The sequence below is a fragment of the Nerophis ophidion genome, linkage group LG04 (assembly GCF_033978795.1).
Source record: "Nerophis ophidion isolate RoL-2023_Sa linkage group LG04, RoL_Noph_v1.0, whole genome shotgun sequence".
Lineage (NCBI taxonomy): Eukaryota > Metazoa > Chordata > Actinopteri > Syngnathiformes > Syngnathidae > Nerophis > Nerophis ophidion.
Genome location: NC_084614.1, coordinates 78840849 through 78853431, shown reverse-complemented (window position 1 = coordinate 78853431; position 12583 = coordinate 78840849). Strand labels below are relative to the sequence as shown.

The 12583-nt window shown below is 42.2% G+C and overlaps 2 protein-coding genes across 2 annotated transcripts in view; one reads left to right on the top strand and one right to left on the bottom strand.

Annotated features, from left to right (window-relative positions):
• coro6 (coronin 6) overlaps positions 1–11180 on the top strand; it is a 50984-nt gene extending 39804 nt beyond the window's left edge. The window contains exons 9-11 of the mRNA XM_061899125.1: positions 5312–5369; positions 5445–5672; positions 5890–11180. Of these exons, the coding sequence (XP_061755109.1) occupies positions 5312–5369; positions 5445–5672; positions 5890–6012 (409 nt within the window). The 3' untranslated portion in view covers positions 6013–11180. The remainder of the gene's footprint in view (positions 1–5311; positions 5370–5444; positions 5673–5889) is intronic.
• LOC133551915 (von Willebrand factor A domain-containing protein 7-like) overlaps positions 6139–12583 on the bottom strand; it is a 32068-nt gene continuing 25623 nt past the window's right edge. Inside the window, exons 11-15 of the mRNA XM_061899117.1 lie at positions 11821–11961; positions 11651–11740; positions 11317–11576; positions 10949–11242; positions 6139–10885 (exon numbers count right to left, since the gene is read on the bottom strand). Of these exons, the coding sequence (XP_061755101.1) occupies positions 10493–10885; positions 10949–11242; positions 11317–11576; positions 11651–11740; positions 11821–11961 (1178 nt within the window). The 3' untranslated portion in view covers positions 6139–10492. The remainder of the gene's footprint in view (positions 10886–10948; positions 11243–11316; positions 11577–11650; positions 11741–11820; positions 11962–12583) is intronic.

The following is a 12583-nucleotide window of genomic DNA, read 5'->3' as shown; positions in this document are numbered from 1 at the left end:
TTAGCTTCAGAATAACAAAGTAATTACAAAGAATAAGAGACCTATTATACTCTAGAAATGTTGGTCTTATTTAAAAATGTAGTGTTTAGTTGTGTTTAGTGTTAAAAAATAAATTATATGGCTCTTACGGAAATATATTTTAAAATATTTGGCTTTTTGGCTCTCTTAGCCAAAAAGGTTCCCGACCCCTGCTCTTGGTTCGTTCTTCCAAGGATGCGGTCGGGCTCGAACACAGCGTGGAGGTAAGAAATGATGGATTTATTTAACAAATAATAACCGACTTAGTCAAAACAAACAGAACTAGCATGAGAGCTTGAAAAGAACCAAAAGCGCTAGCATGGGAGCTAGAGAATATAAACAGAAACACTTGCACTCGGCACAAAAAGCAAAACAAAAAATACTAGCTTGGGAGCTAGAGTAAAACAAATGCATAGTGCGAAAGCTAGCAAGTAGAAACATGGAATTGTCGCTGTTGCGAAACACAAACTAGGTGTAGCACAAACTAGGAAGCGAGAGTGAATGAACAGAAAGGGCAGGCTTAAATAAGGACGGTGATTAGCAAAAGCAGGTGAAACTAATAAGCTACTATGGAAACAGACTAAACAAGGAACTAAGGCAAACATTGGGCAGACTATAATACAAAAACGTAACAAAACCAGAATATGAGATGATCCGGGCAGTGAATCATAACATTGAGGTTGATATAAAGTAAAACAAAAAATATTTTATGCCTTTTCTGTCAAAGACAACTTACTTTTTTATAGTAAAACTGAAATATGCAGTATTTAGATGGATAGTACTTTATTGATTCCTTCAGGAAAGTTACTTTATTTAGCAATATAATATAAATAATGCAGGACACCGTTGATTTTAATTATTTGATATTTTTGAGTCAAAACAGTGAAAAGTTAAATAAAATCCTACTAAATATATTTCAAGATCAACATCCGATATATCTTTCGATTTTAAGTTTGAACTATTATTTTGTTTGTTTTATGCTCTTTTGTCAAAATTTGATGTTTTTATATGGCAACTACACAACATATGCAATATTTTTTCCACATAAAACATTTTAAAGTGATAATTTTAAAGTAATAATTCATTATAACATAGATTTTTTTTTCTTTTCTTTTTCCTGAGCAATGGAAAAAAAAGAAAATAAAGACAAAAGGGAAAAAAAAACTGCCTGCATGGCAGCTTTGTGTCAACAAGGCCACTTTTTCTCATTAGATTTCACCTCATTCCACTCACCAAACTGGACACACACAATCAGGATTGGCAAAAATTGCGAGCTAAAAAAAAACCAAACTCAAACTTGGGCTCCAGCGCCCCCTAGGAATAAAACACAGACCAAACTGCTTGTAACTTCCGATAGGAATTTTGGAGAGGCATGAAACAAAAACCTCTATGTAGGTCTCACTTAGACCTACATTTTAAAGTTAAAGTTAAAGTACCAATGATTGTCACGCACACTCTTGGTGTGGCGAAATTATTCTCTGCATTTGACCCATCACCCTTGATCACCCCCTGGGAGGTGAGGGAAGCAGGAATCATTTTTGGTGATTTAACCCCCAATTCCAACCCTTAATGCTGAGTGCTAAGCAGGAAGGGAATGAGTCCCATTTTTATAGTCGTTGGTATGCCTATAACTCACAACCTACCGATCTCAGGGCGGACACTCTAACCCAGGGGTCAACCTATCCCCAGGTTCATGTGTTTGGGAGTGGGAGGAAGCCGGAGTACCCGGAGGGAACCCACGCATTCAAACCCCAAAACTCAAAATTGCGCTCTAGCGCCCCCTAGGAATAAAACACAGACAAAACTGCTCCTAGGAAGAAAAAACAGACAAAACTGCTTGTAACTTCCGATAGGAATTTTGGAGAGGCATCAAACAAAAACCTCTATGTAGGTCTCACTTAGACCTACATTTTAAAGTTAAAGTTAAAGTTAAAGTACCAATGATTGTCACACACACTCTTGGTGTGGCAAAATTATTTTCTGCATTTGACCCATCACCCTTGATCACCCCCTGGGAGGTGAGGGGAGCAGTGGGCAGCAGCGGTGCTGCGCCCAGGAATAATTTTTGGTGATTTAACCCCCAATTCCAACCCTTAATGCTGAGTGCCAAGCAGGGAGGGAATGAGTCCCATTTTTATAGTCTTTGGTATGACTATAACTCACAACCTACCGATCTCAGGGCGAACACTCTAACCCAGGGGTCAACCTATCCCCAGGTGCATGTCTTTGGAAGTGGGAGGAAGCCGGAGTACCCGGAGGGAACCCACGCATTCAAACCCCAAAACTCAAAATTACGCTCTAGCGCCCCCTAGGAATAAAACACAGACAAAACTGCTCCTAGGAAGAAAACGCAGACAAAACTGCTTGTAACTTCCGGTAGGAATGTCAGAGAGGCATGAAACAAAAACCTCTATGTAGGTCTGACTTAGACCTAGATTTCATAGAACGACTTCCTTCAGCAAAAATCAACAAGAGGTTGGCAAAAACCCCTTCAAAACAAAAGTTTCATTAAAAAATGTCATTTTTGCCTCTTTGAGCTGTATTTTGACCCCCTTAAAATGCTTCAAAACTCACCAAACTGGACACACACATCACGACTGGCGAAAATTGCGAACTAATGAAAAAAACAACCCAAAACTCAAAATTAGCTCTAGCGCCCCCTAGAAAAAAACTCAGCCAAAACTTCTGGTAACTTCCGTTAGGAATGTCGTAGAGACATGAAACAAAAACCTCTATGTAGGTCTGACTTAGACCTAGATTTCATACAATGACTTCCTTCAGCAAAAATTGACAAGAAGTTGGCAAAAACCGCTTCAAAACAAAAGTTTCCTAAAAAAATGTCATTTTTGCCTCTTTGAGCTGTAATTTGACCCCCTTAAAATGCTTCAAAACTCACCAAACTGGACACACACATCAGGACTGGCAAAAATTGCGAGCTAAAAAAAAAAAACTCAAACTTGGGCTCTAGCGCCCCCTAGGAATAAAACACGGATGAAACTGCTTGTAACTTCCGGTAGGAATGTCGTAGAGACATGAAACAAAAACCTTTATGTAGGTCTCCCTTGGACCTACATTTTAAAGTTAAAATTAAAGTACCAATGATTGTCACACACACTCTTGGTGTGGCGAAATTATTCTCTGCATTTGACTCATCACCCTTGATCACCCCCTGGGAGGTGAGGGGAGCAGGAATCATTTTTGGTGATTTAACCCCCAATTCCAAGCCTTAATGCTGAGTGCCAAGCAGGGAGGGAATGAGTCCCATTTTTATAGTCTTTGGTATGACTACCGAACCTACCGATCTCAGGGCGGACACTCTAACCCAGGGGTCAACCTATCCCCAGGTTCATGTGTTTGGGAGTGGGAGGAAGCCGGAGTACCCGGAGGGAACCCACGCATTCAAACCCCAAAACTCAAAATTGCGCTCTAGCGCCCCCTAGGAATAAAACACAGACAAAACTGCTCCTAGGAAGAAAACGCAGACAAAACTGCTTGTAACTTCCGGTAAGAATGTCGTTGAGACATGAAACAAAAACCTCTATGTAGGTCTGACTTAGACCTAGATTTCATACAATGACTTCCTTCAGCAAAAATCAACAAGAAGTTGGCAAAAACCCCTTTAAAACAAAAGTTTCATAAAAAAATGTCATTTTTGCCTCTTTGAGCTGTAATTTGACCCCCTTAAAATGCTTCAAAACTCACCAAACTGGACACACACATCAGGACTGGCGAAAATTGCGAACTAATGAAAAAAACAACCCAAAACTCAAAATTAGCTCTAGCGCCCCCTAGGAAAAACACAGCCAAAACTTCTTGTAACTTCCGTTAGGAATGTCGTAGAGACATGAAACAAAAACTTCTATGTAGGTCTGACTTAGACCTAGATTTCATACAATGACTTCCTTCAGCAAAAATCGACAAAAAGTTGGCAAAAACCCCTTCAAAACAAAAGTTCCCTAAAAAATTTCATTTTTGCCTCTTTGAGCTGTAATTTGACCCCCTTAAAATGCTTCAAAACTCACCAAACTGGACACACACATCAGGACTGTCAAAAATTGCGAGCTAAAAAAAAAGATACTCAAACTTGGGCTCTAGCGCCCCCTAGGAATAAAACAAAGACAAAACTGCTTGTAACTTCCGGTAGGAATGTCAGAGAGGCATGAAACAAAAACCTTTATGTAGGTCTCACTTAGACCTACATTTTAAAGTTAAAATACCAATGATTGTCACACACACTCTTGGTGTGGCGAAATTATTCTCTGCATTTGACCCATCACCCTTGATCACCCCCTGGGAGGTGAGGGGAGCAGGAATCATTTTTGGTGATTTAACCCCCAATTCCAACCCTTAATGCTGAGTGCCAAGCAGGGAGGGAATGAGTCCCATTTTTATAGTCTTTGGTATGACTACCGAACCTACCGATCTCAGGGCGGACACTCTAACCCAGGGGTCAACCTATCCCCAGGTTCATGTGTTTGGGAGTGGGAGGAAGCCGGAGTACCCGGAGGGAACCCACGCATTCAAACCCCAAAACTCAAAATTGCGCTCTAGCGCCCCCTAAGAATAAAACACAGACAAAACTGCTCCTAGGAAGAAAACACAGACAAAACTGCTTGTAACTTCCGTTAGGAATGTCATAGAGACATGAAACAAAAACCTCTATGTAGGTCTGACTTAGACCTAGATTTCATACAATGACTTCCTTCAGCAAAAATCGACAAGAAGTTGGCAAAAACCCCTTCAAAACAAAAGTTTCCTAAAAAAATGTAATTTTTGCCTCTTTGAGCTGTAATTTGACCCCCTTAAAATGCTTCAAAACTCACCAAACTGGACACACACATCAGGACTGTCAAAAATTGCGAGCTAAAAAAAAAAATACCCAAACTTGGGCTCTAGCGCCCCCTAGGATTAAAACACAGACGAAACTGCTTGTAACTTCCGGTAGGAATTTTGGAGAGGCATGAAACAAAAACCTCTATGTAGGTCTCACTTAGACCTACATTTTAAAGTTAGAATACCAATGATTGTCACACAAACTCTTGGTGTGGCAAAATTATTCTCTGCATTTGACCCATCACCCTTGATCACCCCCTGGGAGGTGAGGGGAGCAGGAATAATTTTGGGTGATTTAACCCCCAATTCCAACCCTTAATGCTGAGTGCCAAGCAGGGAGGGAATGAGTCCCATTTTTATAGTCTTTGGTATGCTTCGGCCGGGTTTTGAACTCACAACCTACCGATCTCAGGTAATAATAATTATTATTATTACATCATGACTGGTGTGTCTGCTGAAGGTTGTTCAAGCTGCACGACAAGAAGTGTGAGCCCATCACCATGACGGTGCCCAGAAAAGTAAGTTCCTCCCCGACCTTTGCCCATTTTCAAAAACACCCCTTAAAACCCGCTGCTCGGTCCTCGCTCCCGCAGTCAGACCTCTTCCAGGACGACCTGTACCCGGACACGGCCGGGCCCGAGCCCGCCATGGAGCCCGAGGAGTGGCTGGAGGGCCGGGACGAAGACCCCATCCTGATGTCCATGAAGGAGGGCTACGTGCCGCCAAAGAGCCGAGAGCTCAAAGCGGCCCGGAAGAACATGCTGGACTCCAGGCCCGCCCCCCGACGCAGCATGTCCACGTGCGACGCCGCCAGCCTGCCGGTCAGTCCCCTAGTCTCACACTATCGCCACACAGTTGCCATAGCGACAGATGTCCCAGTACACTAGAGATTGTCCGGCTGCACAATGTCGCCTTGCTTCTGCATTTCACACATTCTCTTTCTTCTCCGTCAGCACCTTTGACTTTGACTTCTCCTCTTGCTTTCCCTCTGTCTCTGTCCCGTCTCTTTTGTCTCCTGGTGTCCTCTTCGCTGTGCAGCCTCAGCTCCTAGAGAGGCTGGTGGAGGAGATCCAGAACCTGAAGGCCACAGTTTTGTCTCAGGAGAAGAGAATCTGTGACTTGGAGAACAAACTCTCACAGTACACTAACGGGACTGCCTGAACGCCGAAACCTCTTCCAAATGGACTGTTCTGAAGCGCTTAGCAAAGCTGCAGCGCCATCGCGGTCCAGTAGCACTACCGCTGGAACCTAATGGACATTGCAGTGTGAACATAACGGACCTGAAACTCTTTTTTTAGTGTTTTTATTTGAAGGAGTGACAAAGACTGAAGTTGTGAGGGACGCGCTGAGCCGACTACAGAAAGGACAAAAAAGAACGTCGAGCTCGGAATGTCAAAAAAACGTCTTGTGGAAGTAGGTGAGGAGCCTTTGGTTTTTGCTGCGTCAGCAAAACGACAACAAGGTGTAAATAGACAAGCGTGTTCAACTTGTAGCAAAACATTTTTTAAAGGCCTACTGAAAGCCACTACTAGCCACCACGCAGTCTGATAGTTTATATATCAATGATGAAATATTAACATTGCAACACATGCCAATACGGCCGCTTTAGTTTAGTAAATTGCAATTTTAAATTTGATGACGTGTGCTTGTGACGTTATTGGTCGGAGCGGACATGTTCTCCCAGCACCACACACGGCTAAAAGTCGTCTCTTTTCATCGCATAATAACACAGTATTTTGGACATCTGTGTTGCTGAATCTTTTGCAATTTGTTCCAATTAATAATGGAGACGTCAAAGAAGAATGCTGTTGGTGGAAAGCGGTGGATTGCAGCTGCCTTTAGCAACCGAAACACAGCCGGGGTTTCTTTGTTTGTTGTGAAATTTTAACACAGAGCGAACCTTTTTGAAACCAAGAGCTACTTCTTGGGTACTGATTAATGCGAAGGGCTACCAGTTTGATACGCACTTAAAAACATTGCTGGAAATAGCTAAATTTGCTCAATTTACCTTTGATAAATAACTATATATATATATATAAGGTTTTTGTATAAGTGATGATGATGAAAAAACACTTAATGATGAAAAACACTTAATGATGAAAAAAAAACACTTAATTGAACGGTTTAAAAGAGGAGAAAACAGGAAAAAAAAAAAGAAAATGAAATTTTGAAACATAGTTTATCTTCAATTTCGACTCTTTAAAATTCAAAATTCAACCGAAAAATATGAGAGGAAAAACTAGCTAATTTTAATATTTTTGAAAAATTAAAAAAAATAATTTATGGAACATCATTAGTCATTTTTCCTGATTAAGATTAATTTTAAAATTTTGATGACATGTTTTATATAGGTTAAAATCCAATCTGCACTTTGTTAGAATATATAACAAATTGGACCAAGCTATATTTCTAACAAAGACAAATCATAATTTCTTCTAGATTTTCCAGAACAAAAATTTTAAAACAAATTCAAAAGACTTTGAAATAAGATTTAAATTTGATTCTAAAGATTTTCTAGATTTGCCAGAATAATTTTATTGAATTTTAATCATAATAAGTTTGAAGAAATATTTCACAAATATTCTTCGTCCAAAAAACAGAAGCTAAAATGAAGAATTAAATTAAAATGTATTTATTAGTCTTTACAATAAAAAAAAAAAATTTACTTGAACATTGATTTAAATTTTCAGGAAAGAAAAGGAAGGAATTTAAAAGGTTAAAAAGTATATGTGTTTAAAAATACTAAAATCATTTTTAAGGTTGTATTTTTTCTCTAAAATTGTCTATATGAAAATTATAAGAAGCAAAGTAAAAAAAATAAATGACTTTATTTAAACAAGTGAAGACCAAGTCTTTAAAATATTTTCTTGGATTTTCAAATTCTATTTGAGTTTTGTCTCTCTTCGAATTAAAAATGTTGAGCAAAGCGAGACCAGCTTGCTAGTAAATAAATACAATTTCAAAAATAGAGGCAGCTCACTGGTAAGTGCTGCTATTTGAGCTATTTTTAGAACAGGCCAGCGGGCGACTCATCTGGTATTTACGGGCTAAGTGGTGCCCGCGGGCACCGCGCTGGTGACCCCTGTTCTACGTCAACCAGCAAGTTTTTGGATGGGAAAATTGTGATATTAAGTCGGCTCTTGAGTGGATTATGCGACCTCATCCTGCAGCTCAAAAAGGCAGCTGTGATCTTGGCTCCTCGGCTTCTCTCAGAGACACTGGCGTTCACCGCAGCCATCCGACTTTCAGGTATGACTTTATAATCTCACTAAAATACTATTAACACAATAAGCAGATAAGGGATTTTCCAGAATTATCCTAGTAAGTGTTAATTTTGACAGCAAAATTTGATTTAGTTTTAGTCATAGTCTTTTGACTAAAATGTAATTTAGTTTCAGTCATAATTTAGTTATTCAAATTGTTTTAGTTTTAGTCTAGTTTTAGTTGACGAAATATCATAAGATTATAGTCGACGAAAACTACAGTAGATTTAGTCGACTAAAGGGTAATACGTAAACTTTCCCTTCAATTTCTGAAAGTCGAAGCAAAACAGCGGAAAAATCACCGATACAAGTCGTATTTTGATGAAAATCACGTCTCAAATTTAGTATTTCACGAGTGAGCCGTGTAATAAACGGGATAACGTCAGGAAAATGCTTACCTGTGTGTGGATTTCGGGGTGATTGGACTGTAAATGTCGCTTCAAGTTTGTTGTGTTTTTCCCCGTAATCCTCGCGCTGCATTTCTTACACTGCGTCTTGTTATCTTTGACCTCAAATATAAAATTTCCCCATATGTCCTCTCTCCTCTTCCTCCCCGGCGTTGACGTGTTGTCTTCAGTCTCAAACGCAAACTACGTTTACGTAACTTCCTTACCGCGTCGCTCTGATTGGTTCTCTTCCCAACTCCTCCCGCCTCTTCCTAACGAAATGAGTTCCGATTGGATCTCGTCTCTGGCAGACATTTTCGTCTCGTTTTTATTCGTCGACGAACATGTCAATACACCTCGTCATCGTCTTAGTCCGCGTAAATTATTTTTTATTTAGTAATTGTCTCGTTTTAGTCAGGAAAAAAAAGGTTGTTGACGATAACCATGACGAAATTTTTTCGTCAACAAAATTAACACAGGTGTCTAATTACATCTGAAACGCTCCCGTCGCCTTTTCTTTTCTTTCTTTTTTTTAAAGTGCTTCACTCTAACTTTCCTCATCCAGAAATGTTTCATCCTCGCTCAAATTAATGGGGAAATCGTCACTTTCTCGGTCCGATTATCTCTTGCTGCTGGAGGCTATGATTAGAAACAATGTGAGGATTTGAGGAGCCCTACAACCCGTGATGTCACGCGCACATCGTCTGCTACTTCCGGTACAGGCAAGGCTTTTTTATTAGCGACCAAAAGTTGCGAATTTTTTCGTGGATGTTCTCTACTAAATCCTTTCAGCAAAAATATGGCAACGTCGCGAAATGATCAAGTACGACACATAAAATGGACCTGCTATCCCCGTTCAAATAACAAAATCTCATTTCAGTAGGCCTTTAAATGAATTAGCCTTCTTTCAACATTTTCATCACAGTGTTCTTTTCCAAGAGTTTACCTTCAATCATCATGTTGCAATATAATAAACAAATCAAAAGCAATATTTAAAAAAAAACAGGGCAGTTTTGTCACGCAAAAGTCTTGACCACTAAGGATTGCCAAAGACCACGTAGAGCAGGGGTGTCAAACTCAAATACAGAGTGGGCCAAAATTTTAAACGGAACAAATTAACCTTTTAATAAGGACCCAAACAAGTTTTGCATTAAATATTGAACAAGCAAGGCTTATATAACTTTAGTGACATGCAAAATCCAGTTTCAAATAATAATAATAATAATTAAAAAAAATATCAATGGCATATCAAATAAAATTTTAATAAAATGTAATGTCTTTTTTTCTATTTGCAATCTTCTGAGGTAAATATCACATTTTTTTCCACAGGCTAGTAATAAATTCGAAAATAAAATAATAATGAATGAACCAAATATTCAAGCCTTGAAGTAGCAAGAGAAAATGCATGAATAAAACTAACTCTTCCCCGGAAGAGTTAGTGCTGCAAGGGGTTCCGGGTATTTGTTCTGTTGTGTTACGGTGCAGACGTTCACCCGAAATGTGTTTGTCGTTCTTGTTTGGTGTGGGTTCACAGTGTGGCGCATATTTGTAACAGTGCTAAAGTTGTTTATACAGTGTGACCTGTATGGCTGTTGACCAAGTATGCCTTGCATTCACTTGTGTGTGTGTGTAAAAGCCACAAATATTATGTGACGACAGGTTGTAGAGAACGCTAAAGGCAGTGCCTTAAATGCACGCCCCCCAATTTAGTTGTCCGGGTGGAAATCTGTAGAAATTCGGGAGAATGGTTGCCCCGGGAGGGGAACTGAACTTCGGGGGTCTACCGGGAAAATTAGTAGGGTTGGCAAGTATGAGTATTAGCGGGGAACGCGGTGTTACAGCGGCACCGACGCTGTATAACAGCTCTAATGCTAAATTGATATTGCCTCAAGGGCCAAATTAAATTACATGGCGGGCCAGATTTGGCCCGCGGGCCAGAGTTTGACACCCATGACATCGAGGAAGACAAGTCCTAGCGATGCTTCTAAAAGCTCACCACAGGCTGTGCAGGAGGCCGAGCGCCAGGTTAAGCGCCCATACGAGGTGCACCTGGCTGACCAAAGCTGCCACGCCCCCTGAAGCCGGGAAGGCGTTGAAGGCGTTGAAGGCGCAGGCGACAGTGTTGCCCACCCGGTCCACCGCCTCCAGCACCAAGTCCGGGTCGGCGCAGGATGCATTGTAGTTCACCAGCGTCACATTCCCGTCGCTGAGGGACGTTTCCACCTTCAGCGTCCCGTTGCCTTGCCTGCGGGTGACCCGCTCTACGCCTGTCCCGTCCGCGCCATCGCTCACACGCAGCGACACCGCCCATGATTCGGTGCTGCTCATCCGTACGCATATGACGGACGATAGGAATTCACACACCGGAGCGGTTAGGTCCGTCACCTGCCAGGGGGACAGGAAATGATTAGAGGACGTTTGCGATGCCGGACAGACCGCGGCGCCTACCGTGTTAAAGACGCCGATCCTCAGGATTAAGTAGTTGGTGTCCCCACTGTCTGGGTTTTTCACCTCGACGGTGAGGGTGATGGTGGTCCCCGACGGCGTGTTAAGGGGCGCAAACACCATGACGGTGTTGTTGCTTGGGACTCCTGGTTGCAACTGGACACTGCCGGGAGCACTGGTGGTGAAGCGCTGGTCGTTGGTAGTGACGGTGACGGAGAAATTACCTCCCCTGTCTTCGCTGACAGAAAAAGGTACGGAGAACGGTGTCCCCGGCACGAGGTTGTTGTTTACCTCCCCCTAAACATGGACCAGGTCAGAAACGGCGCCGAGATATCTGCATGTCGTGTAAGATGGCGGCGTTGGACTCTCACCCTGATGGTTAAATTGGATGCCTGGAAGTTGGTCGGCGACTGCCTTTGGAATTCAAACGATGCATTGTTGGCCGTTCCGTCCACCCGCACCACGAACGGCACCGATGGAATCTTGTCGACACGAACCAGGAACTGACCGCTCCCCTGCGGCTCCACGGTGCCGGCGACCTCTCCCGTACCCGCCGCCTCCACTAGCGTGACGCCGGTGACCTCGGCGGTCTCGCCGCCCGTCAGCGTCACCAGCAGGCTGCCGTTGTTGCCTTTTGAACAAAGCCACCTTGAATCGGCGAAGTCAGACTTAAGGATATGGGCGAGGAGAAGGAATTTGGCTCACAGGCTGTGGGACGTGTGTCGAGGACGTCGAACTCATTCCCTCCGGGCACAATCTCCACAAAGTCAACCAGGAAATCAATGGGACTCTGGGCTTTGAAGTAAAATAGGTGAAAGAACAATCAAGTTAGGGTTCCTCTTTTTATATTCTGTTTCTGTTCACCGAGTTCCCACCAGTGACCCTCAGCGAGTACGGGTTTGCTGAGGTGATGGCCAATGTCCATCTTCCCTCCGCAGGGATCAGCTCCAAAATGTCCAGGTTTCCCACGGACGACAACGTAAACAAAATGTTGCCCATGACGCCGTGAGTTGTGCCTGTGAAGGCAGAAATTCAACTTTTATTAGGGATAGGAATTGAAAGTTTCCCGGTGTATAAATTCCTTGGAACGGTTCACTTATCAATCCTCCGGGATGTGGATGACGTCGTTACGCTACGTGCGTAGAGACGCCAGATCGCAAAAGGGCGCACTAAACACTCTAAACAGCGCTACTTTATTTATATAGCGCTTTTCTCTAGTGACTCAAAGTGCTTTACATAGTGAAACCCGATATCAGTAGAAGCATTTAAGTCTCACCTTAAAACTCATTTGTATACTCTAGCCCAGGGGTGCCCATTACGTCGATCGCGAGCTACCAGTCGACCGCGGGGGGTGTGTCAGTCGATTTTCGGCCAGGCTTTTAAAAAAAAAATAGACTTAAAAATTAGCGATCATCAATCTTCACCAAGACGTCACTTAAATGACATTCACGGTACCGGAGGGTCTTGTGAGATGACGCTGGCTGCTGCAAGATCATTATTATGAAAATATGACCGAGAGGAGGGCGCTAACAAAATATGAGTCTCCGAAAGCCAGCGCAAACAAGCTAGCAAGCTACGGCGTTTGCCACCGATTTATTTCTTGTAAAGTGTATAAAAGCGAATTTGGAAGCTGGACAA